Below are 25,480 nucleotides of genomic sequence, written 5' to 3'. Positions count from 1 at the left end.
CTGGTTGGTCAGAAGACGGAAGTCGTCAGCTTTCTAGCTCACGCAGAAAATTTCCGACTTCCGAAGTTGAAAAAAACAACAACACAGCTACATTTTGCTAGCTAAGCTTCAAGGAAATCTTTATAACTTACCATTCAGCTGTGGGACGTGCGGGCGAAGACGAGAGCGGGTATTTCTGTTAAGATTGTGATCATATTAAATGTATGGACGTCGAAATGAACAGATCTGTCTGCTAACTTTGATAGCCAGCCTGCTCATTTTTAGTTGGGTAAAGTTGGTTTTATATTCGCACATTCGCAACTTTTCCCACATTTCCGCGTTCAATAACTTTCAAATTATATGTGCAATAAAGTTTTTTTTGGCATATTCTAATCAGCGACATCATTGTGAACCAAACAGAATGGTTTCAAAATCGATCAAAATGGCCAAATATTGTTTTTATGGCATTTTTAGAAGCGAATGTCCGCTGAATATCCAACGTAGTGCTGGAAATTCGTTAGGGACCGTCTAAAAAGTTTTTTTTTCATTGTGTGCGAACAGACAAGTATTCTTGAGCCAACCACAAATGTGCCAGCAAATTTCACTTACATGATGTCTTCTAATGCTATAGATTTTCCTTGAGCAACAATAGAAATTGCATTATAATTATGGTGTTTGTAAATATGTTTAGGAACTTAAAAATAATAAACGTACATAAAGTATAATTTATTGCATAATTTAACAATTCAGACAAGTGGAAAATCAAGTGTAATCTCCTGAACATAGTTAATGGCATAGTTAAAGCAACATTTTGATATATTTATTTGCCTCAAAATGAACATAAACTGTGTTGATGTGTTGGTTTTAACAATGACATATGATTTCTTTCAATAGGTTTTAAAAGCATGGGTCAACTTCTCCGAAGCAAGCTGGAACATCTTGTCTGGATCCTACAGAACATACTACAGCCCATGTCTTGCAATTTATTCACCTTTGTTGTTTTTTCTGATTTTAAGTATGATAAAGACTTAACAGTGTAACAGTGTTCTCCAGGTGTTGAATGGAAAAAATGGCTGAACTCTTTTATGTTTTTCTTATTTATGACATCTTTGTTTAACATTAATCTCTCACAATTCATGTGCAATTCATGTCTGCAATTCTGCAAAAATATCACTTTGCCTGGTACTGAATCCCTCAGATTATTGACCATTACTCAGAAATCATGACAGCAAACACAATGTGGATTTTCGGCGAACATTTAAAAAATGATGGCAAAACTTTCTTCAAGATGGATTATAAAGAATTTGTGGTTCACATATTTAATTTGACCATCACTGTTTTTATGGGATTCCTCAATGACAAGCCACCCACTTCAACAGCTTTTGAAAGAAGGGAACATGTGCTAAGTAGCGATATATTTATCTGACCCTAGATAACATACATCCAGTCTTGAAATATAGAAGTATGTAGTGTAGATGTTGAAAAAGATCCATACCTATGTACTTGTCCATTGACACAAATTCCAGTTCAATAACTTAAAAAAAGCCTCACATTGATACAAAACAAGCTGCTAAATAATTATGGGACCTTATAGAACATATCTGAAGTCTTGAAATACAAGTATTGCCCATACATACATTTGCAGCATCCCTGTGTTTCTTCATAGACACCATAACTTCACTTCCAGTTCAATACGTTTCAAAATAAGGCTCACACTGTTACCAATGAAGTTGCTAAATATTTATCTGACCTTCTTCATCATATCAGAAGTCTTAAAAGAACTAGTATTTGCTTTAAATTATACATTTACAGCATCTCTGTATTTTTTCATAGAGACACTTACCTACACTTCCAGTTCAATACCTTTTTAAAAGAGGCTCACACGGTTACAAAACAAGCTGCTCAATAATTATGGGACCTTGTAGAGCATCTCAGAAATCGGGAAATACAGGTATTGCCCATAAAACATTCACTTGCAGCATCCTTGTGATTCTTCATAGACACACCATTACTTCACTTGCAGTTCAATACCTTTTTAAAAGAGGCTCACACGGTTACAAAACAAGCTGCTCAATAATTATGGGACCTTGTACAGTATCTCAGAAGTCTGGAAATACAGGTATTGCCCATAAAACCTACATTTGCTCTATCCATGTGATTCTTCATAGATACACCATTACTTCACATGCAGTTCAATACCTTTTTAAAAGAGGCTCACACAGTTACAAAACAAGCTGCTAAATAAGTATGTGACCTTGTAGAACATATCAGAAGTCTTGAAATACAAGTATTGGCCATAAAACATACATGTACAGCATCTATCTATTTCTTCATAGACACACTATTACTTCACTTCCAGTTTAATACCTTTCCAAAGAAGGCTAACTCTGTTACCAATCAGGTTGCTAAATATTTATCTGACCTTCTTCATCATATCAGAAGTCTTAAATGAACTAGTATTTGCTTTAAATTATACATTTACAGCATCTCTGTATTTTTTCATAGAGACACTTACCTACACTTCCAGTTCAATAACTTTTTAAAAGAGGCTCACACGGTTACAAAACAAGCTGCTAAAAAATTATGTGACCTTGTAGAACATATCAGAAGTCTTGAAATACAAGTATCGGCCATAAAACCTACATTTGCTCTATCCATGTGATTCTTCATAGACACACCATTACTTCACTTCCAGTTCAATAACTTTTTAAAAGAGGCTCACACGGTTACAAAACAAGCTGCTAAAAAATTATGTGACCTTGTAGAACATATCAGAAGTCTTGAAATACAAGTATCGGCCATAAAACCTACATTTGCTCTATCCATGTGATTCTTCATAGACACACCATTACTTCACATGCAGTTCAATACCTCTTTAAAAGAGGCTCACACGGTTACAAAACGAGCTGCTCAATAATTATGGGACCTTGTAGAGTATCTCAGAAGTCTGGAAATACAGGTATTGCCCATAAAACATTCACTTGCAGCATCCTTGTGATTCTTCATAGACACACCATTACTTCACATGCAGTTCAATACCTCTTTAAAAGAGGCTCACACGGTTACAAAACGAGCTGCTAAATAATTATGGGACCTTGTAGAACATATCAGAAGTCTTGAAATACAAGTATTGCCCATAAAACATTCACTTGCAGCATCCATGTGATTCTTCATAGACACACCATTACTTCACATGCAGTTCAATACCTCTTTAAAAGAGGCTCACACGGTTACAAAACGAGCTGCTAAATAATTATGGGACCTTGTAGAGTATCTCACAAGTCTGGAAATACAAGTATTGCCCATAAAACATTCACTTGCAGCATCCTTGTGATTCTTCATAGACACACCATTACTTCACATGCAGTTCAATGCCTTTTTAAAAGAGGCTCACGCAGTTACAAAACAAGCTGCTAAATAATTATGGGACCTTGTAGAACATATCAGAAGTCTTGAAATACAAGTATTGGCCATAAAACATACATGTACAGCATCTATCTATTTCTTCATAGACACACTATTACTTCACTTCCAGTTTAATACCTTTCCAAAGAAGGCTAACTCTGTTACCAATCAGGTTGCTAAATATTTATCTGACCTTCTTCATCATATCAGAAGTCTTAAATGAACTAGTGTTTGCTTTAAATTATACATTTACAGCATCTCTGTATTTTTTCATAGAGACACTTACCCACACTTCCAGTTCAATAACTTTTTAAAAGAGGCTCACACGGTTACAAAACAAGCTGCTAAAAAATTATGTGACCTTGTAGAACATATCAGAAGTCTTGAAATACAAGTATCGGCCATAAAACCTACATTTGCTCTATCCATGTGATTCTTCATAGACACACCATTACTTCACTTCCAGTTCAATAACTTTTTAAAAGAGGCTCACACGGTTACAAAACAAGCTGCTAAAAAATTATGTGACCTTGTAGAACATATCAGAAGTCTTGAAATACAAGTATCGGCCATAAAACCTACATTTGCTCTATCCATGTGATTCTTCATAGACACACCATTACTTCACTTGCAGTTCAATACCTTTTTAAAAGAGGCTCACACGGTTACAAAACAAGCTGCTCAATAATTATGGGACCTTGTAGAGTATCTCAGAAGTCTGGAAATACAAGTATTGCCCATAAAACATTCACTTGCAGCATCCTTTTGATTCTTCATAGACACACCATTACTTCACTTGCAGTTCAATACCTTTTTAAAAGAGGCTCACACAGTTACAAAACAAGCTGCTAAATAATTATGGGACCTTGTAGAGCATATCAGAAATCTGGAAATACAAGTATTTGCTCTAAAAGATACATTACAACATCCATGTCTTATATACCATGTATATATATATATATATATATATATATATATATATATATATATATATATATATATATATATATATATATCATACAGAATATTGCTCTAAGCGTTAAACTTGAAACGACCTTGAAATATTTGTATTTTAAAGGAAACCTATGCTATTTTTTATTTCATGCCACTGTCCATGGTCCTGATGCTACCCGCACCTTAACATTTCCATAAATTTCAGTGTTTGCCCAAGTTAACCCCAAATAACTTTGTTATTAAGCACACTCCAACGGTCACACTACACCATGGGGATTGGCTTATGTATTACATTTAGGTGACTTTGAAAAGAAGCTATACATAAAGCTCAAATATGCAATCAGGACCCAGCATACTGAGTGTTCTCAGTATTGATCATGCAGGTAGGCAGCCTATGAGGACACAGGACTTTAGAGTTTAATTATTATTATTAATAATAATAATTAGGATATCCGAGTTAAATTAAAGTGTGTACAGTATATAAAACATGAATAATATGGATTCAGCACTGTATCTAAAAACAATAAAAGGCATCATTTCAAAAACCAAGGCTTGTGCATCATAGGGAATAATGTTGTGATTATTTTACAGTTGGATGAATCCCTTCATCTTAATAACATTCTTTGAGACAAATGTGCAGTTTGCAGTCTTCATATATCAATTAACAACATATCTCGTCTAATACAGTACCTATAGTACATCCTTGCATATAATGTATTTTTCACCATTACATGTCCTATATCCTGTTCAAACATCCCACCCTTACCCAATGTACATTTTACATGAGAAATGTAGACAAAGATGCAACAACAGTGTAATATGCACATTTTAATATTAAATTGCCGTAGAAAAAACACTACAAACTAAAAAACACTTACAAATGATTATACTGTACTGGCTACACTCATAAAGAATACAATGTATGGATGTATGTGAAATATGACAAAACATAAGAGCAATTCTTTTACACAAAGAGCAGTAGACCAATATGCCACATACACTGAATACTACAAAAGAAATTCCATGACATATCAAAAAGGCTATACTTCTTTATTTAGTGTTTTACCGCACTTTCAGCATAAGCTTCTATACGAGCTTACCAACACAAGTCACAAATCCATGCTTGTTCTTCTGGTGGGGCACATTAATTTTGAGACACTGAACATGAAACCACCTATTACATGATTCACATTGGATCTGGAAGGGAAATATGACATGCTGTTAGATATATTCAGAAACTGGTAATAGTACTATTGAAAACACTTGTTTAAGCTTTGTCCAACTACTCAGTTGGCAGAAGTGGCATAGTCAATACCCAGATTACTTGCTCCTCTGTTTGGCCATTGTCGAATTTCCCACACACAGAGCAGTACTCGTCTCTTGAAACTGCAATTAGTAGAATGTAGATAGGAGTACAAGGAATCTTTCTGTGTGTGTGACTGATTTAAACTGTTTGTTAAAATGTTTGATACCTGATGCCAGCAAAATGTCTTTGGCCAGATTTTCCCTGTAGTGGCACATCATGGCCTCGCTGGGTGTTATATTAATATTCTCAGGAATATTGGGGAATTCTTCCACCACCTGTTTGCCCATCTAAAAGGACAGTTGTGTAAAGGAACAGACACTGTGTCATATGGGCAAAGGTCAGGACAGTGTTTATGTCCCCCCCCCCCCTCCATTTACCAGCATCACAAAAACACCACAGCTGAAACTGTCTGCCTGAAATGAATGGCTGATTTTGTCAGGTGTCCAGGTCTTCTGCACCCAGTCTTTCTTTTCATCCCGTTCTCTTCTCATTTCAAAAAAAGCTCTGGTTTAGGAAAAAAGCAGTGCATGTTGGTCTTAATCAACATCAACTATGGTAATTTATCATTATTAGTGGTTTGGAGGTGAACATGCTAGTTACTAAATACACAAATTAAGTGTCATACTGGAATTTTGAGCATGTCTCTGCGGCTTGTTTCTTTTCATCTGTACCCTTTAAAGAGTCGAGGATGAAAATGGTGTTCCTCAGAGCATGTAGGTACTAATTTGGAGTAAAAGAAACATGAAAATGAGTACTACCAAGTCAATTCTAACAAAGTTTCCTGAAACCACCAACCATTTCTATATGGCCATGTCCATGTTTACAGTATATTTAATAGTGTAACATTTCTGTTTGTACTTACCACCAACCTCCAGTGGTTCTCATTGACAAGTACGAAAGTGATGAGTCCATCGTATTGCTCAAAGTTGACCTATTTATCAAAAATGTACATAATCATGTCTGCGTACTGTACATATAAAAAGTAAGCGTTCCAAAAATTGCCTCTCACTTTTCGCAATCTTTGCCGTGCCATCTGCTCCCTTGTGCCATTTAAAATGACATGTGTGGTGTAATAGTTCAGCTGGTAGAGATTTGCTCCCGTCCTATGAAGTACAGCTCTTAAATAGCACTCAATAGTCTAAAAAAGGATACAGGATTTCAGTTTGAATCAAATTACTTGCATTACTACATATGGGGACAGTATGTTGGTATCATGCTCTGAAATATGATTGTAATTCTACAATAATGCATTTTGCTTTATGTGTACATATGTTTACCTCTCCATTTAACCAGTCATGTGGCCTTAGTGATTGGAATTCCCTGTGATGTAACGTTATCTCCTGATTCTGCCTAGGAGACTTCACAATGGCTATAACCAGCTCTGTAGCTGGCTTCTTCCATAGCATGTCGAACTATAAAAACATGAAGTACATTCAGTAAATAGCAGCATACCTTAATATATGCATGAAATATTTTTCTTGTTTTGTACTAAGAACCTCATTACCTCTTCTTCTACACGGAGTACCTTTGCAGAAATCTGACTTGTGTGCAAACTGGCTTTTTTCTTGCTCTGTGTCACATTAAGCCTTCTTTTTTGGGGAGCAGGTATTTTTGGAGGAACAGAATAGTATTTAGATTTAGTGTGTGGGAAACGTTCTTCCTTCTTCTTCATCCAGGTTTCTTGATACTGCTCCAAGTTCACAGGTGTCTGAGGTGTCTCAAGTTGGAGCAACGGCTTCTGAGGAAGGTTCTTCTTCATCCAAGTTTCTTGAGACTGATCAAGGTTCACAGTTGACTCAGGTGAATCAGATTGGAGAACTGGCTTTTCAGGAAGGTTGTTCTTCATCCAGGTTTCTTGAGACTGATCAAGATTCACAGGTGGCTCAGTTTGGAGCATCAGCTTTAGAGGGAGGTTATGCTGAATGATATTCTCTGTATATCTTGCTTGCAGAGATTGATGTATTTTTCGTATGAAGGTTCCTGGTTTGACTCGTTTTTCTTTCTGCATTATGGAATGTTTGACAATTCCAAACCACCTTTCGACGTGACAATTTGTATCTCTTGTTTTTGATTGGTTCTTTGCTGTCACCAAGTCCTGTTCATGACATTCATACCTACTGAGGTCTCCCAACAGCAATCCACTCCAAAGAGGAAAAATGGCCAGATAGGTATCAAAGAGGAGAGTGATGATGCCTGGACAAAAGTACGGGTTGTCCTCTTTTACCATCCATGTCTCATCACCTGCCACTTGTTCCTTCACCTCTTGCATGACCTGCTGAAAATAAGCAAAGAATGGTGATCTGCCAATGATGGTGGTTGCATGTGTTCTGTCTTCACTTTCATACATTTCCCAGCCTTTAGATTGGGTAGTTTCTTCCAATGTTTCATCTTTGGATCTGGAGATTACACTCTCCAAAACACAGAGACTTTCTCTGACAAGCTGTGTGTTTTGTGGGGTTGTGAGCAGGGCACATAATGCACGGAACACAATTCTGGATTCAGTCATGTTGCTGGCATTTTGGAGTCTTGCAAAGGCAAATGTTGCAAAGTCTCTCAGTCCTTTATCATCCGTTTGCCTACAGATTGCCTGTCTGACAGCCTTCAAAATGTGTGCAGAGCAAATGTGGAGGAGAGTATATGACTTCATTTCCATCCATGATTTTTGCCCCATGCACAACTCATATGCTCTGTCGAGGTAAGAGCTGATGTGCTCTTTGTTGAAAGCAAGCAGCACACTTTGTATTAATGCCCAGCTGTAATCAGTCTCAACCTGGTGAATCTTTATTTGTGTGTATTTTGACAAATGCAATGTAAATTGCATGAGCCAAAATGTGATTGGTGGTACTGAATGATCATTGGACAGCATTTCACAAACGGGAAGAGGTGGTGCCTCTCGATTATTTCCTGGAAGAACGACAGCATAGTACAACACACGTTTTGGCTGTTCTGGAATTTTTGAGACAACTCCACCAGTGGCATCAAGATAGAGGGCCACAGGGGACCTACTTCGCAAATGATGCACAAGAATGCTGATGCCACACTCTGTGTACAAATGAACAATGAAGGGATTCATACTGAAAAGCTGTATGTAGCCTGGTATTCTGAAGTACTTTGGGCCACATTCCTTGAGTAGTGTCTGCAGTAAGTATATTTCCAAGAAGATGTCAGAGTGAATGGATTCCTTTTTTCTCATTTCTGAGCTGATTACTTTCAACACTTCTTTACTGACACATTCACTCATGTTTCCAGCAAGGAGTTGCTCTTTTGGTGTTGATTGAAGTGTGCTGTAAAAATGCTGGCTGGGTCCATGCGTTAGGGACTTGGCTATTTTTCCTCGTTTTAGGTTGGTAGCTGGTCTAGCCTTTTTTTCTGAAAGTTTGTGGCGTATATCTCCGGTTTGTCGGACTAGGAATTTCACATCTTGGTCCAATGCAGTAGGATTATTTTGCATTGTGAAAGAGTATTTTGCTGGGCAAGAGGGGAATGTGCAGACTGCTTTCAATGTTAAATATGGTGAATTTTTTTTTCTGCTCCATGAAGGCTTTACATGTTGATATTTAAAGGCGAGAGGGCAACATGGATTTGTCTCTTTAAAGCTGTTGTACACATGGTCAGTCCAAGGTTCTCTTAATTTGCATTCTCCTTTTTGTGGCCTGATCCTATCCCACATTAATTTTGTCATGGAGATAAAGAAAGGGTTCTTCACTTCTGGACAATTTCTCAAAACATCCAAACCAGTCTCTCCCTTCTGTATCTTCGTAGTCTTAGGTGTAGTGTCTGAGTTGGTGTGTGGATCTTCGTATATAGGCTGAGAGTGGAAGTCTGACTGTTTTTCAACAATCTCAGTCTCATACTGGGTGTCCAGATCTGCCTCTTCTGTAACTGCATTACATGAAATCAATTGATTATTTTCTCACTCATTTATAGTCACCCTCACACAGAACAAAAACCTTTCTCCACTGAAATAAATTAATCATTGCATTAAATAAATGTCTTTATGGTAAGTGGTTGCAAACAATTTATTTTAACTACATTTAAATAAACAAGGTTTGCTGAAAGTTTAAATAATTGTTGATCTGACTGGATATTAAATCTACAAAGTAATTCAGTCAAGAGCAGTGAGTGATGGTCTTTCATTTTATTAAGATTAACAGTACTGCAGCCAATAGCTAAATTAGGCGCGGTCACTTTAAGAGACAATGAATGCATCCAATATAATACAAAACCCCCTTTTTCCCCCCAAACGGTTTACCGTCACTTAAGACTTAACCGACAGTTTTTTCTAACCTACTTTCCAAGACGGGTATTTTGACATATGTTGTATGTATTTGTCGGTACAAGAGCAAAATGAGGCACATTCGGCGTTCAAGTGTTCTGAGACGCTCAAAATAAATCTCTGCGTGAGCCCTGAACACCAGAACACCGCGGGGCTGAATCGGGCCCTTTTACATCCTTTTCTTTTTTTTTTAAACTGCAATTTGTATTTGTTCGTTCAGGTGCAGGAGGAAGTTCGAGGAGAGCTTCGCAAAGGAGAGCTTGGCTCAATGTTGCTGACTACAGTATTTTTTCCATATATATATATATATATATATATATTTTTTTTTTTTTGGAATTATCCTATTATTATAGCTTATATTTTTATAATCTGTTAGATTACCCCCCCCCCCCCCCCCTTCATTTCGATCTCTTTACTTTAAATTCATAATCATAACATTAAGAGTGCACAACGCTGGATATGCAGCTTTGATTATGCAGAATGGAATGTTGGCTGGAATGCATTGTAAATATATTTTTCTGTCATCTGGGTTAATGAATAGGCGCTAAAGAACCTACAGTGTTTCGTTGAAGATTAAATCATTAATGGAGTTTCAGTTGTGAAGGAAAACACAACATCACACATGGGCATACATGTAATCAAAACAAACCTTTTGCGGCATAATTGTCAGATACATTATAAATGAGGTTGTTGTGGTGTCAACTAATGCTAATACGTGAATGATTAATTCCTTAACGAAAATCATTGTATTTATTAATATGATTTATTAATTAGCCACAATTTCAATAAATATATGTTACATTTAAACATTCCAGGAAATACTACAGTCCGCCTAAGAAACGCTTTATTGGGGAAAATGAATATAAACGATTAAAAAATTATAAGAAATAATAATAGGATTTTTGTAATAATAAGAATAATATACAAACATTAGCCTACGGGGAAAAGACGATCAGTTGATGTCCTTACAAGACTGTAGGATGGATAAGAATTTTTTTATTGTAGGCCTATTTTATATTATGGGCATTATAACATTCATTCATGATATATTTCTATGCTGAATATCGAAATCCATTTCTCGTGGCCACGACTCCTTATGGAACGACATAATTTTCTCGTGGCGACTGGTGTAATGTAAACAAACCTGCAACCCGGAATACCGAGATGGAATCGTTATGATTGTATTTTCATTTGAGAAGGTATTATATTACTCCTTATAGACATTATTACATTTATAAATTATTATATTAACCATAGTCCTTGGCAGTAGGACTGTATTACGTGCGATAGTCAGAATTGAAGTGTATCATTAATACATCTTACATAAAGTGCATAATAGAACGCCTAATTTTCTGTCCTACAGTCTTGTAAGTCCATTTACTGATCGCCCCGTAATATTTGTTCATTAATAATAGCTACTTTTGGGTAGTATTGATGGTTATATTTTGACATTCGTTTATATTAATTTACAACCTTCATTTCGATCTCTTTACCTAACGTTCAGAATAGTTTTGTTAATAATAGCCTACTGTTAATGCTGGACATGACAATAGGCTTTGATTATGCTGACAGGATTTGTCGCTGGAATGCAATTTACTTCTAACATATATAGAATTGTATTTCGCCTATTGAATAGACAATTACAGTACACAACTATACATACTATAGTGTTACGTTGAGGATTTATTCATTCACGTCGTTTCATTTGTAAATGAAACCACAACACGCTAATTGTTCTTCACACAAGGGGATAAATGCAATAAAACATTAGAACTATCAGGCGTGTATTTACAAAATAGGCTAGCATAATTAGACCAAACGTCAGCTAGGTACAGGCATTCACAAATTGCAAGGGGGATAATAAACATATATAACATATAATATAAATATATAGGCCTAATAAGTTAGTGTAATTTTAGTAATAATACTATTAAACACAGTGAAATTAATGTTTGATGGAATAACAAATGTTGCATCTATCTCTGATAAACCAAGGTTGCTATGGTCACACAGGTTTGGTTATGCATAAAACTCCTGGCCATGAGAACAATATGTCGTTCCCTAATCATAACATGTGGTGGCCACACATAAGGATGTTGTTACCTCCACAAAATGATGTAGTGGCCATTATATCACAATCCCATGAGTTATGATGATGTTTCGACTAAATAATCTGTTGTGGGGACAACATTTTATCAAGTTCCCAGGAGTTATTATGTCGTGGCCACAACACAACTTAATTTGAGCTCCCAGACACCATACATCCCAGTATTGGTAATACTCGTATTTGTTCTACTCTAAAAGCTTATTAGTGTTCTGACAAAACACCTTCTCTACTTCCCAGAGCCTATAAAAAGTAAAATCAGTTCTTCACAAATACGTTTAAGGACTATAGGCCTACTTGGCTACAAATCAGTTTACCAGTTTTAAGTTTGAGGGTGTGCAATACAATATTTTACAGTACTAGAACAGTATAAAGTTAACTGATCTTAAGCAATGTAAACACTAAGGAAAAGTGATCATGTTGAAAAAGGTTTTGACAAACGTGTCTTTGTTATGAAAACTGTTTGAGTGTTTTGGATACTTGGTACAAATTAATATTGTATAGTGTGTTAGCAATTGAGAAAACCTGTAAAGTATTAAGGCCACCTAAATAATCTTTATAATTATTACATTATTATTTACACATTAGTATATTGTTTTTTTTATATTGTGTTATAATTATTTTACCTTGAACTTCTGACTCTTCTTTCACTTCTTCTCTGTTATTTTCATGGCATCCCCATTCCACATCTTCTGCAGCCAGACGTACTCTGTCCTGTATGCCTTCTCGGTTTGTTCTCCAATTCTCCCATATCCACGTGCGGTTTTTTGGTCTGTCATCGTTAAATAAATCAATGGCAAGCTGGGACCATATCTCAGAGGAATGTGCAGTGTTTCTATTCAAAATATCAGCTTCCTGCAGCTTCTTGACTATAACATCTGTCCCTCCAACCTTTCCCCATAGATCTGATCTTCTTACTTTGTGTCCTTTTTTAAATCTACCCATAGCAATGTGTAAGGTCTAACTATGGCGAGCTGGTGTGATTGTGGCGATCGACTGTCCTGCAAAGTTTGGCTCCGACCCTAATCAAACACACCTGCCTTTTTAATTTTTCAGTGGGCCTGAAGACCTTAATTAGTTGCTTCAGGTGTGTTTGATTAGGATTGGAGCTAAACTTTGCAGGACAGGGTTGGGCACCCCTGTACTAAACTGTCCGTATTCAGAGAATGTTGCATTGTGAATGACCATTCCACATCTCACCAGGACATTGATCTTCCAAAACATTTTCATGAGATGTGTTACTCACTGTGAAAAAGTATGTGTTATCGTAAGGGAGTTATGTTTGTGTTTGGACCTGGCCGAGTGTTTTCTGCAGGTGTGTGTGTGTGTGTGTGTGTGTGTCTGTGTGTGTGGGTCTGTGTGTGCAGGGCTGTGCATAGTCAAAAATTGTTCATTCTATATTTTCAGGCAATTCAAAAATACATCAAAAAACAACACCACACTGATATAATATCCATTATAGGCCTGTATTTATAATATTATGAATGAAATGGGCTTTAGTTGGAAGAAAGAGGAGGTGTAATAATGTTTGTATTATAAATTATAAATAAGTCGTTATTACAGTATATAAATCTATAGGAAGTAATATTATAATTCTACTGCATAATACCTGGGCAAACCAAAAGACAACCCAAACAATGTTCTGGTAAAACATTTTTTATTGGCAATACATACTATTAAAACCATTCCGTTTAAAACCATTGCATGTTCAGTGCATCAGCAATTTACAGGGATTATTTGGTTGTAAAGGGATAGTTGACCCAAAAATAACAATTCTGCCATCATTTACACACCCTTACGTTGATACAAGCATGAGGTTCTCGTTCTGTAAAATACAAAAGAAGTTATTTTAAAGGATATTACAATCCAGACCGTTGTTGGTAGCCATTGCAAAAAAAAAAAAAAAAAAAAAACCTATAGAATTCAGTGGATGATGTCATCTGTCTGGTTACCAACAATCTTTAAGATATCTTCATTTTGTGTTCAACACAAGGAAGAAATTCATACAGGTTTGGAATTACTTGAGGGTTAGTAAACTATGACAGTTTTTTCTAATTTATGTCAACTTACCCTTTAAGTGTGCACAAATGAAAATAAAACCAAAATATACAAGAAAAGAGAACACCTTGGGAAGCTGTGTGTGTGTGTGAGTGTGTATTTGTGAGTGGAAACAAGTATAGCTGTCAACCATCTGTAAGTATGTACAGTACATGTGTGTGCGTGTGTGTATAGCTGTACAAACATCTGAGAGTATGTACAGTGTGTGTGTGTGTGTGTGTGTGTGTGTGTGTGTGTTTCAGTGTATGAGTGAGTGGGTTTATAACTATATGTATGTGTTTATATGAGTAAATTTGTGAGTATGTGAATGTGTGAGTGAGAGGGTGTATGCATGTGAATATGAATGTGTATGTGTGAGTATATATGAGTGTGTAGCTGTGCAACCATCTGTAAGCATGTACAGTATATGTACAGTACAGACCAAAAGTTTGGACACACCTTCTCATTCAAAGAGTTTTCTTTATTTTCATGACTATGAAAATTGTAGAGTTACACAATCAAATCTCCTTCTCACCTCACATTAGGACGATATAGACACACGTCCTCTTCCAGGCAGATTCATAACATTTTCTGTTGATTGGAAATTCTTAATTATTTCCCTGATGGTGGAAATGGGAATTTCCACTGCTCTAGCTATTTTCTTAAAGCCCCTTCACTAATTTGTGAGGCTCAATTTCCTGACTTTCACAGCAAAGAACCTCAAATAAACCATCAGCTTATGGTAACTGTGTGAATATGAAGGTTCCCATGGCTCTTATCTGAGGCCTGTGGTAACTTTCCATTGGTTTGCATACTTGGTTTGACAAAAGGAGGGACATATAAATGTGTCCTGGGAAAGACGGGCACAGACTGAGTGAGAGCCGAAGACTGTGTCTGGCGCCTCTTTCCATGGAGGACATTGAAGACATCTACCTATTTGGAACCATGATAACAGGTCTTCTGCTGATTGGATTAGGCTTTGACCTGGGTTATGGAAAAATTAAGAAGACGGTAACAGTTGTCCAAAGCCTCACAGAGCTGCCCCTCATGACTGAAGCTGAGGGCAGAGCAATGACTGACACTATTAACCGCAATATGGATAACATCACAAAGAAGCTCACGGATTTGGAAATGAAATAGGAGATTTTGGAGACCAAAATGGACAATGATCAAACTTATTGATAGAGCAATATGAGCAGTGCATATAGCAGTGCAGCCAGAACCTTCTCGCTTTCCTCCCCCATCTTCACGACACCTGCTGATTGTTGACTCTGTCTGGGACCTGACCAAGGATGTCTCGATAGCAACTTGCTGTGACGCTGTATAATCTGCGGACTGAAGCATGTAGAGAGAATCGCAACTATCCAGGCCTACAAATACACAAACTCTTATATATATACAGATATGCATTCACATCATTAATGGAAGAAGTCCAGGTTACCAGATATGAACTGAGTTATTTCATTAACATGACAAAGATAATGACGGAAGGCATCAACGAGGAGCTGAGAGGACTGAGAGTCAGTGCTTTGCAAAATCGCGTAGTTTGGGATCAGTTTGTGAGATAGTCGGAGAAACATGTTGCGCATATATTCCTGCAAATGATGAAGATAGACATGTCATAGAAGATGGTATCCACAATTTGACCTTACTGTCAAAGACAGACAGGGAAACTACTTCAGGGTCAATTGGGTGGGGGTGGCAAACAGGTATTTTTCCTGATTTGACAACTGAGATACTGATTGTAACAACAGTCTGAAGACAACAGTCAATCTGATTAGCAGTGAAGAGAGGGTGAAATGGTTAGAAGGGTACGAGCAAATTTTATCTGTCCTACAATGAAATTGTCGTAATACTTAAAAATAAGAGTTTTATGTTTAGCTTACGTACATATAAGAGAAATGTATGTCTCACCAAAAATTTTGCAATAGCTTTCTTGAGTTATGTAGTGATGTCGTGAAGGATGTGAGGATTCAAATGCAAACGACATGCTTCAAGACAATAACCACACATTTATATTATTTAGGTTTCTTTGTTATAATCTTTTATTATTCATAGAAAATGTATAATAATGTGCATGTAATAGTTTCATTAGTCAATTTGATCATCTAACCATAGAAAATCATCATTATAATCATATATTTACTCGATGTAATCGTATATTGTTTTTATACACATTTATATATTTCTCATTATTTCTCCATTATTGTGTAGTCTTAGACTGCATAGTTTGAATGGCTGTTTGTATTCATTAATAAGACATATGATGGAATGTTTATGGGATGTTGTTGTGAATCAGTTTGGTTTAGCAGCATTTGTGAATCAGACGAAGTCTGAGCATTGACACATACACAACCAAGACTACTCAATAAACACTGTTTTGTTTTACATCAATTAGTCTCCTGCTTCTGCTCTTCATTGTCTTTTTTTTGGCTAAATAAACATCCATTATTGTTTTTTTTAATTATTTATTTTCTTTTTTTTGGGGGGGGGGGGGGGGGGGGATGGGTTAACACTAGCTGTTAACAGGGTTTGGATATAACACTGGTTTGCTGAATGGTGTTATATCCACACAATGGATATTTTCTGACAGTTGGCATCCAGGGATGGATCCGTTTTTTCCGAACTGCTTACACACATTTTCAGAAATTTATTTTTTGTTCCAAACTGTACACACACAAAAAGCAAAATGCATCACATCTTTTGCCAAATGAAGCACTGCATTCAAAAGATCTGAAACACTTTTCAAAAGGAAACATATATTCCACAGATTGATTCGGGTGTGGATTATTTTCAAGGCTACATCTGCAACAGCATCTGTGTTTTATGTATACACACATTTTTGCGATATTGACCAAACTGAATTGTGATATCTTTTGTTTGTGAGTGTGTGTGTGTGTCTGTGTGTATACATAATAATAATAATAATTCATGACATTTATATAGCGCTTTTCTAGGCACTCAAAGCACTTTACATAGTCAGGGGGTATCTCCTCATCCACCACCAGTGTGCAGCATCCACCTGGATGATGCAACGGCAGCCATATTGCGCCAGAATGCCCACCACACACCAGCTTACTGGTGGAGAGAAGACAGAGTGGTGAAGCCGATCAGCAGATATGGGGATTGTTAGGAGGCCATGATGGTCAGAGGCCAATGGGCGAATTTAGCCAGGATGCCGAGGTCACACCTCTACTCTTTTCGAAAGACATCCTGGGATTTTTAATGACCACAGAGAGTCAGGACCTCGGTTTAACGTCTCATCCGAAGGACGCTGCTTGTTGACAGTATAGTGTCCCCATTACTACACTGGGGCACTAGGACCCACACAGACCACAGGGTGAGCACCCCCTGCTGGCCTCACTAGCACCTCTTCCAGCAGCAACCTAGTTTTCTCAGGAGGTCTCCCATCCAGGTACTGACCAGGCTCAGCCCTGCTTAGCTTCAGTGGGAAACCAGTCTTGGGCTCCAGGGTGATATGGCTGCCGGCAATATCACCCTGTTTTTATATCCTGGTGGGGACTTACATGTTAATTCACACAGACTTCTATGTACTTGTGTCATGTTGGGGACCTCAATTAGGGGTAAGTTCAGGTGTAGGGTGATAGAATATACAGTCGTCCAGTAAAAAAAACAAAAAAAACAACAACAACAACAAAACAAACCATTATGCCTATGGAGAACCCCCACAATGACAGCCAACCAGATTTGTGTGAGTGTGGTTTATTAGAAAATATGCACTATATACAATTAGAACTTTTTGTTAAATACATGCACTGGACAATGTGTGTTCCATTATTTCATGTAGTGTCTCGTAAATTATCTGTAGTCCATGTAGTAGCAACTAATATGTATATGATTACGAAGCATTGTCTGTAGTTGCCTACAGCAGAAATGGTTTTTAGTTTGAAGATTTGGCTTTATGTTTAAGGTTTTAAGAAAGAGTGATGCTTTTAAGAAATGTGCTATAGCAATTCAGAAAACCTGTGTAAAAATAAACAAATACAATAAAAACAATGTGGTCCTACATATACAGTATAAACACTTCTGTATATAACACAATGGTTAAGAGAGGTTAGGCAAAAGAAAAGAGAGGTGCAGCACAGAAAGGAGAAGGAATTGAAAGGGTGGAGGAAAAAAAGAGGAAAAAAGGGAGGAGAAAAGAAAATAGAATCGATTACAAGTATATACAAATTGAACAGGCCAACGCCATCACACCTCCGTCCAGTAGATGGGGGTGGTGCACTTCCCTTGAAAACTGCCAATAAAAACCACCGTCGAAGAAGTTGTTCTTTGATGACTTAAGTACCATGGTCAGTATCATTGCAGGCTGTTTTAATAAAAAACGCGTATCTTGTAAGATAGTCCCTCAGATAAGCGATGACGTCACGACACTCCATAGAGGTAAGTGTGTTTGTCAGCTTCTTTAAAACGTCGAGTTCGACATAAAAATGTGTTCTGATTTGTGCTCATCATGGTCGGTATGACACTTGACCGAAAGTGGCTTCTTCAAGTGCATATTAACAAAGCTATTGAACGCGGAAGTCCGAATGTCTGAATATAAAACCAACTTTACCCAAGTCTCATTTTTGGCTATGAAGGAGTTAGCTAGGCTGCTAACTCTAAGAAACACCTGAGAAATAAGCTTGAATAATGTCAGAATGAGGTCTGTTTTATTTGGCTTTTGGCGGTTTAAAAACAGCCAAACTGAACCGAAAGGAGCCGAAGGGATTGTGACAAAGATGCTATAAAAACATTTGCTTCAAGTCTGTTGTAATGGACGGGTTAGCAGGTTAAATAATTAAACATAGTTCCACTAGCATGGACTATCTAGGCTACATTATGTGACAAAAACAAGGTGTCAACGTTAGACTGTGTCAGATGACGTCGATGTTATGTCATGCATGTTAGCAGTCAACTTTGACTGAGGAAACCATTGCTGTAAAATATTTAAACATCCCTTCATAGCTATTATATATTTAATTGTTATCTTTTCGTATAAAACATATACAGCAATAGCAATTCATTAAAATAGTAACATTGAGAAAGGCTTGATCAGAATATTTATTTCAATGCAGTAAGAGTTATATAATTAATTGTATCTTCTTAATTGCACCTCAGAGTAAAAATACTAATAATTTAATGTTACTGAATATGTTTTGTTTTTATGTTGTATTCTCTTAGCTGTCACTAATAATGTGTTTAAAACTTCCAAGTAGTATGAATAAAAAAAAATTGGCTTATATTTAACTAAACATTTTGTATCTGTAATCTGTTAAATGATGAAATGTAAATCTTTTAATGTAGAAAATTTGTCATGAAGTAAATTGTTATGAGTTGAGAGAATACATTTTTGATAGATATCCATTAATTCAATGTATTCCTTCCAAACCTTGTAGTGTGCTTGAGAGAACTGAGTGAACTGTGTGGCTCAACTGCCCATTTTTACCTGAGGTAGGCCTCCATTGAGGATGACAATGGAAGAGATGAAGAATGAAGCTGAGACAAATTCAATAGTCTCTATGACATTATATGCAGTCATGTATCCAGTCTTCAATGAGGTATTAAGATTTACACTTCAGTATAAACGAATATGTAGTTTATTGACCATATAAACATGTTATGTTTACATTTGTATAATGGAACTTGCTGTCAAATTATGGATTTTATCTTTTATTCAATTAATCCAATTTTTTTTTACAGCTGTTCTCTGCACACTTATAAATTTGTGTTTTTAATGCATGTTAAATACAAAGTTCAAAAGAATAGCATTTATTTTTAAAATATAAATCTTTTATAACATTATACTTATATTTATTGTTACTTTTGATAAGTTAATTGCATACTTGATAAATATGTATGAAAAAAGTTTTACTGACCACAACATTTTTAGCAGTGGTGTTGCTTAAAGCAGTTAATATTACATCATAATGTATGTGAATATGAAATATCTGATTTTGAATCTGTTCATCTGACAGTTGGAGAGGATAAACCTGTCAGCAGCACAGACGTTGCGGGCAGCATTTATCAAAGTAAGACTTCCTGAAAGTGTCCGTTCGTCATTCATTAATAAATTCATTTACTTTTTCTGATATGTTATCTCGCTTCATCTTTTAAAAAACGCTTAATTTCATGCTCAACATATTATAAGGTTTACTGATGTGAGTTTAATGCTCTTCAATCGACGCCACCCTCTCAAGGCAGAGAAAGAGAACCCAGGCCTCACTCAGGATATCATCATGAAGATACTGGAGAAGAAGAGCGTGGAGATCAATTTCACAGAGTCACTACTGCGCATGGCTGCAGATGACGTGGAAGGTAAAAAAAACATGATTTGCTTCTGGTGCAGTCCGTATTTCTGGACCTTTCCTACACTCAAAATGATACAAATAATGACTTTTTTTAGTATCTGAACCAAAGATGTTTTGTGATTCATATTTCACAGAGTACATGATTGAAAGACCAGAGCAGGAATTCCAGGACCTAAACGAGAAAGCACGAGCCCTCAAACATATCTTGAGTAAAATCCCAGACGAGATCAACGACAGAGTGCGCTTCCTACAGACCATAAAGTGAGGATCCTGTCCCATGTTTTTGCCTTGATGGCATAGTTGTTAAAGATCTGCCCCGGTAATCTGTATGGCACTTAACCTCTGGTCACTCCAGAGGGATTGTCCCAGTAATAAGTGTACTGTATGTCACTTAGGATAAAAGCATCTGCTAAATGAATACTTATGTTGTACTTACTACAAACTAGAGTAATGATCACACAATAACTGCAGTCAAAATCGTTTTGAGCCTATAGAATTTTCTCCCCTTATAGTCTTGTTTAAAGTCTAGTGCTTTAGTTTTAATCAAGCAATCAGCCAACAATTAATCGACTTAGTGATCTCACATAGCTGACAATACCATGGATACATAGACCTCAGGAGATGTTCAAACATGAAAGATTTGTAGACATTTTAATGGGCCTCTCCTCTGTTATCTTGCCACTATCTACTGCCTGACTGCTGAGTCAGTGCTTCCCTGTTCATAAACGTATTCATCACTCCTGACCTCTCACTGATTTCCACAGAGACATCGCCAGTGCCATAAAAGAGCTGCTGGACACAGTCAACAATGTGTTTAAGAAATATCAGTATCAGAATCGCAGGGTAAGTATTTCTTATTTCACAGATTTTCACTGTTGCTCAAGCAGGTTGGGATATTTTTGAAAATATTATTCTGGGATTAATACAAGTTAAAGGGATAGTTCACCCAAAAATGAAAATTACACCATTATTTACTCGCCCTCAAGCCATCCTAGGTGTATATGACTTTCTTCTTTCAGACAAATACAATCAGAGCTATATTGGAGTTCTTGCTCTTACAATCTTTATAACGGAAGTGAATGCGGAGCGAGATTTTGACACCCAAAAAGTGCATTTATGATAAAAGTGCTCACATGGCTCCGGGGACTTAATTAAAGGCATTTTGAAGCGAAGAGATGTGTTTTGTGTGAGAAAAATATCCATATTTAAAACTTTATAAACCGTGTAGAGTACTTTTATGATGAATGGATATACTTTGAATGGGCTTCAAAATCTTGAACCGATTCACTGCCTTTATTAAGCTTGGAAGAACCAGGACATTTTTTTATGTAACATTGATTTTATTTGTTTGCAAGAAGAAAGTCATATACGCAGAGGATTAGAAAGTCATGGGGTAATTTTCATTCTTGGAAGTCTAGGGATTTTCTGGTATCAAATTTTCACATTGCGATTAATTTCTAATGCTTTTATCATGGTATACAGTATTATCACGATATTGAAATTTCATTTAAAAAAAGTGGTCATAATACAGTATAACAGGTTTAATAACTTTTTTTTATAACAAAAATAACTACGCAATAAAGCAATACAGAAAAATATATGAAGTTAAAAGTTACATAGATTAAAGTGCAAAATCTTATTAAATCAAGATCTTATTAGTTAACCTTAGATAATGCATTAACATTCACAATGAGAAAGTTACATTTGTTACAGAAGTCATTAATCTTTGTAAAAAAAAAAAATACATCTCTTATTTCATGTTAGCTTATTAAATGACACAGTTGCAGCTTTCGATTTCAACAACTTGTTATATATTGTAATAAGTAAGATTAATGAATGTTCAGGAGATTTTTTCATTGGCAGTTTGATAATTAATGAATAAACTAATGTTAACTAATGAAGTAAAGTGTGAATAAACAATAAAGAATCAAAACACTTTCAAAAATATCTAGGGTATTTTGTAGTCCAGATTAAAATGTAAAAATGTGATGAACAACACAGCAAATCCACAAATCTTAATGGCTATTTAAATACGTCTTAGAAAGTAGAGCAGTTGCTTTATTTATGGGGTTTCCAGGGTAAGGGCTGCATTTTCTGCAGTTTAGCGCCATCTGCTGTCAGAGAGTGAATGTGCTTTCATTCAGCACGTGTTCCTCCATGTGCTTCTCATGCGCTTGTTTACATCAGAGCGCACGCGTCTTTTAAGCAGCATACAGCGGTGTTGTGCAGTTTTACCAGTTGATGGGAAAAGTATTCTTAAAATGCATTCCAAATTCTGACTAATTTTTAATATATAATTATTCACGGTATTTAGAAGTGCCCACGATAACAATATCGTGCATATTCATTACTGTGGTGTATCGCACTACCAAATACCAGCACTTCTACTTAGAACTATACCTTGAAATGAATAATTCACACAAAAATGAAAATTTTGAAAAAATGTACACCCTCAGGTCATTAAAGATGTAGGTGAGATTGTTTCTTCAATGGAACGGACTTTGAGAAATGTAGCATTACGTCACTTGCTCATCAGTGGATCCTCTGTAGTGAATGGATGCCTTCAGAATGAGTCCAAACAGCTGATAAACAAAAAAAGCTTATGTTTATTATTATGGTTTATGAACTCAACAGTTTAAAGTTAAAACACCTTGATGATGGATTTCTGACAAAAGAAAACAATATTTTGATGTCTTAATCATCTGTTTTGATAAAGTAACATCTTGGATGGCCTGAGGGTGCGTAAATATTCAGAAAATTTGGGTGAACTATTCCTTTAAGCTCAATTGATAGTGCTTATAAATACATTTCGACTTGTCCAATCTTTTCTTGAAAAAATAAAATGTAGCTTGCAGTGAGACACTTGCAGGAATCTGGAATCTGCCCAATCCATAAATGTTAGAATACTCATTGTAGTAATAGAGCCACAAGTCGTAAACATTATGTGTGTTAACATGATGTTAATGTGAAGAAGATAATTTACTAACCTTTTCTGTGTAAATGTTCATCTAATTATACTTTGTTACAACTTTGCAGGAATGACAGCCTAATGGCTAAAACCTTTAAATGACTTGACTAATGACTCATTTTTGTTTTAAAACTTTTGTTTGAAATGTAAGTGCTTTCATAAAATAAGCTTCACATTTATTTTTAATCATAAGAAAATGCCTCACTATAACCTTGATCTCCTTTTTTTGCACAATCAACAGTATGTCACAAATGCTGCTAGTTAAGCTCAGTTGTTTTTTCCTTAATAATCAAATATTAACATTTAAACTTTTTTTCCCAGGCACTTGAACACCAAAAGAAGGAGTTTGTGAAGTACTCCAAAAGCTTCAGTGATACGCTGAAAACATACTTCAAAGATGGAAAGTAAGCAAGCAGACGGTGACGGATGTCTTTTTAAAGTGCATTGCTTATGCTTCTAGGAGACATCTGTTTTACAGATCTTCTATGAAAATCTTCTACATTTCTCAGTGAAAAATGATCAGCCAGTTGATATCCTGAGCAGTGACTTTCTCTTTCCCATCCACAGGGCAATAAACGTCTTTATCAGTGCCAACAGACTTATCCACCAAACTAACTTGATACTACAGACCTTCAAAGCTGTGGCCTAGGAGATGGAGCTGTGACGTGTGCGGGAGTGTGGAGCCAGTTATGTTTAATATACAAAGATTTTGTCTTTTCAAAGTGTAATTTATCAACTTTGCCTCATTTAAAGGAACTTGTTCAAGTTCAAGACACGTTCATTTACTCTTAGCTAAATAATTATGATATTTACCCTTACTGACAGCTTCATTACCTTTTTCTTTTACTATTGTTCCGATCAAACGAAAGCCAAAAGACTTTGCGCCTTAAAGTGTCATGCAACATTCCATATTCAAAGTGTAAATATTTGTATTCTTTCTTTGTCATTGAGAATAGGAATAAATTATGTATTTAACAGATATTTGGTTATAAATGTTCAATAAATAGTTTCCAAATGTTTAATATTCTCGGGAGTCTTGGGAGGTTTTTAATTCATTCAATTAATATATCCCCACAGATGCACTAAGGAAGTTAAAAACACAGCTTTTATGAAGTCTGCTCTGTAATGTACATAAAGAAGCACAGTTAATGGAAGAGCTCTTTGACTTTCTATGCGTTTAAGTGGATATTTAATGGTCTGCGAGTAGATGCAGAAGAGGGTGTTCTGGGCTGAAAGATGCTGAGTATAGTGTAATTGGGTCAGCCAACCTCATAATGTTATTAGTTTTGAAACTGAAAACCAAAACATGCATATTTGCTGTCATGTACAAAAATACACTACTGTTCAAAAATTTGTTGCTTGTCATTTATTTTTCTTATTCTTACTTAAGAAGCCTCTTATTCTCACCAAGGCTGCATTTATTTAATAAAAAAATTAAATACAGTAAAAACGGTAATATGAAATATTGCAATTTTATTTTTTTAATTTTTAAATTATTCCAGTTATTTGCAAAGCTGTTTTTAGCAGACATTACTCTAATCTCAAGTGTCGCAAGATCCTTCTGATATAATTCTTATCAATGTTGAAAACAGGTGTGATGCTTTATATTTGTGCATTGACTGTGAATTTATTTTATTTTTTTCTTCAGGTTTTCTTTTGAGTCCTGAAAAAAAGAATTGAAATTATTCAGAAGTTAAAAGTCCATCATTTATTTAAGTGTATATTTTTGTAACATAATAAATGTCCTTAACTTGATCAAAACTGGCAGTTATTTGCCATTGCTAAATAAAAATATGAATTGATTTAAAAATAAAATGATGCAGACTCTATAATTTTGAATGCTCTGTCCACAAATTTTAATCAACAGTTGTTTAAAAGAGTATAGTCTTAAAGGGATATTTCACTCTAAAATTAAGTTTTGTCATTATTTCCTTGTTTACTTATCCTCATGTTGTTCCAAACCTGTATGACTTAATTGAGAAATCAAACAAAAAATTAAATTCTGAAAAATGATCTACTGTTTCTGTCTATATACACTGAAAGTCATCTGAAACATTAGACCCAATTGATCCCATTTTATCCTGTTTATTTATTTAATTATCTTCTATTGTGTTCCAGAGAGGAATTATTGGTATGGATC

The 25,480-nt window shown here is 35.8% G+C and overlaps 1 protein-coding gene across 1 annotated transcript; it reads left to right on the top strand.

The window, feature by feature from the left end:
* The first annotated feature begins 18 nt into the window (after positions 1 to 18).
* LOC132096316 (programmed cell death protein 10) lies at positions 19 to 24,692 on the top strand. Its single transcript, XM_059501601.1, has 8 exons — positions 19 to 169; positions 19,461 to 19,622; positions 20,040 to 20,093; positions 20,262 to 20,379; positions 20,507 to 20,633; positions 21,137 to 21,215; positions 23,662 to 23,744; positions 23,908 to 24,692. The coding sequence occupies exons 2-8, from the start codon at positions 19,533 to 19,535 to the stop codon at positions 23,987 to 23,989; spliced, it is 633 nt and encodes a 210-aa protein (XP_059357584.1). The 5' UTR covers positions 19 to 169; positions 19,461 to 19,532; the 3' UTR covers positions 23,990 to 24,692.
* Positions 24,693 to 25,480: the final 788 nt, after the last annotated feature.

Source organism: Carassius carassius, chromosome 20, assembly GCF_963082965.1.
Source record: "Carassius carassius chromosome 20, fCarCar2.1, whole genome shotgun sequence".
Classification (NCBI taxonomy): domain Eukaryota; kingdom Metazoa; phylum Chordata; class Actinopteri; order Cypriniformes; family Cyprinidae; genus Carassius; species Carassius carassius.
The sequence above is the reverse complement of the archived record's forward strand: the minus strand, read 5'-3'. Positions and strand labels throughout refer to the sequence as shown.

Excerpts from the sequence above, each read along its gene's own strand:
- LOC132096316 (XM_059501601.1), top strand. The coding sequence starts at position 19,533 with ATGACAATGGAAGAGATGAAGAATGAAGCTGAGACAAATTCAATAGTC. Across the intron at positions 19,623-20,039 it reads TGTATCCAGTCTTCAATGAG|TTGGAGAGGATAAACCTGTC; the intron begins GTATTAAGATTT and ends TTCATCTGACAG. Across the intron at positions 20,380-20,506 it reads GGCTGCAGATGACGTGGAAG|AGTACATGATTGAAAGACCA; the intron begins GTAAAAAAAACA and ends CATATTTCACAG.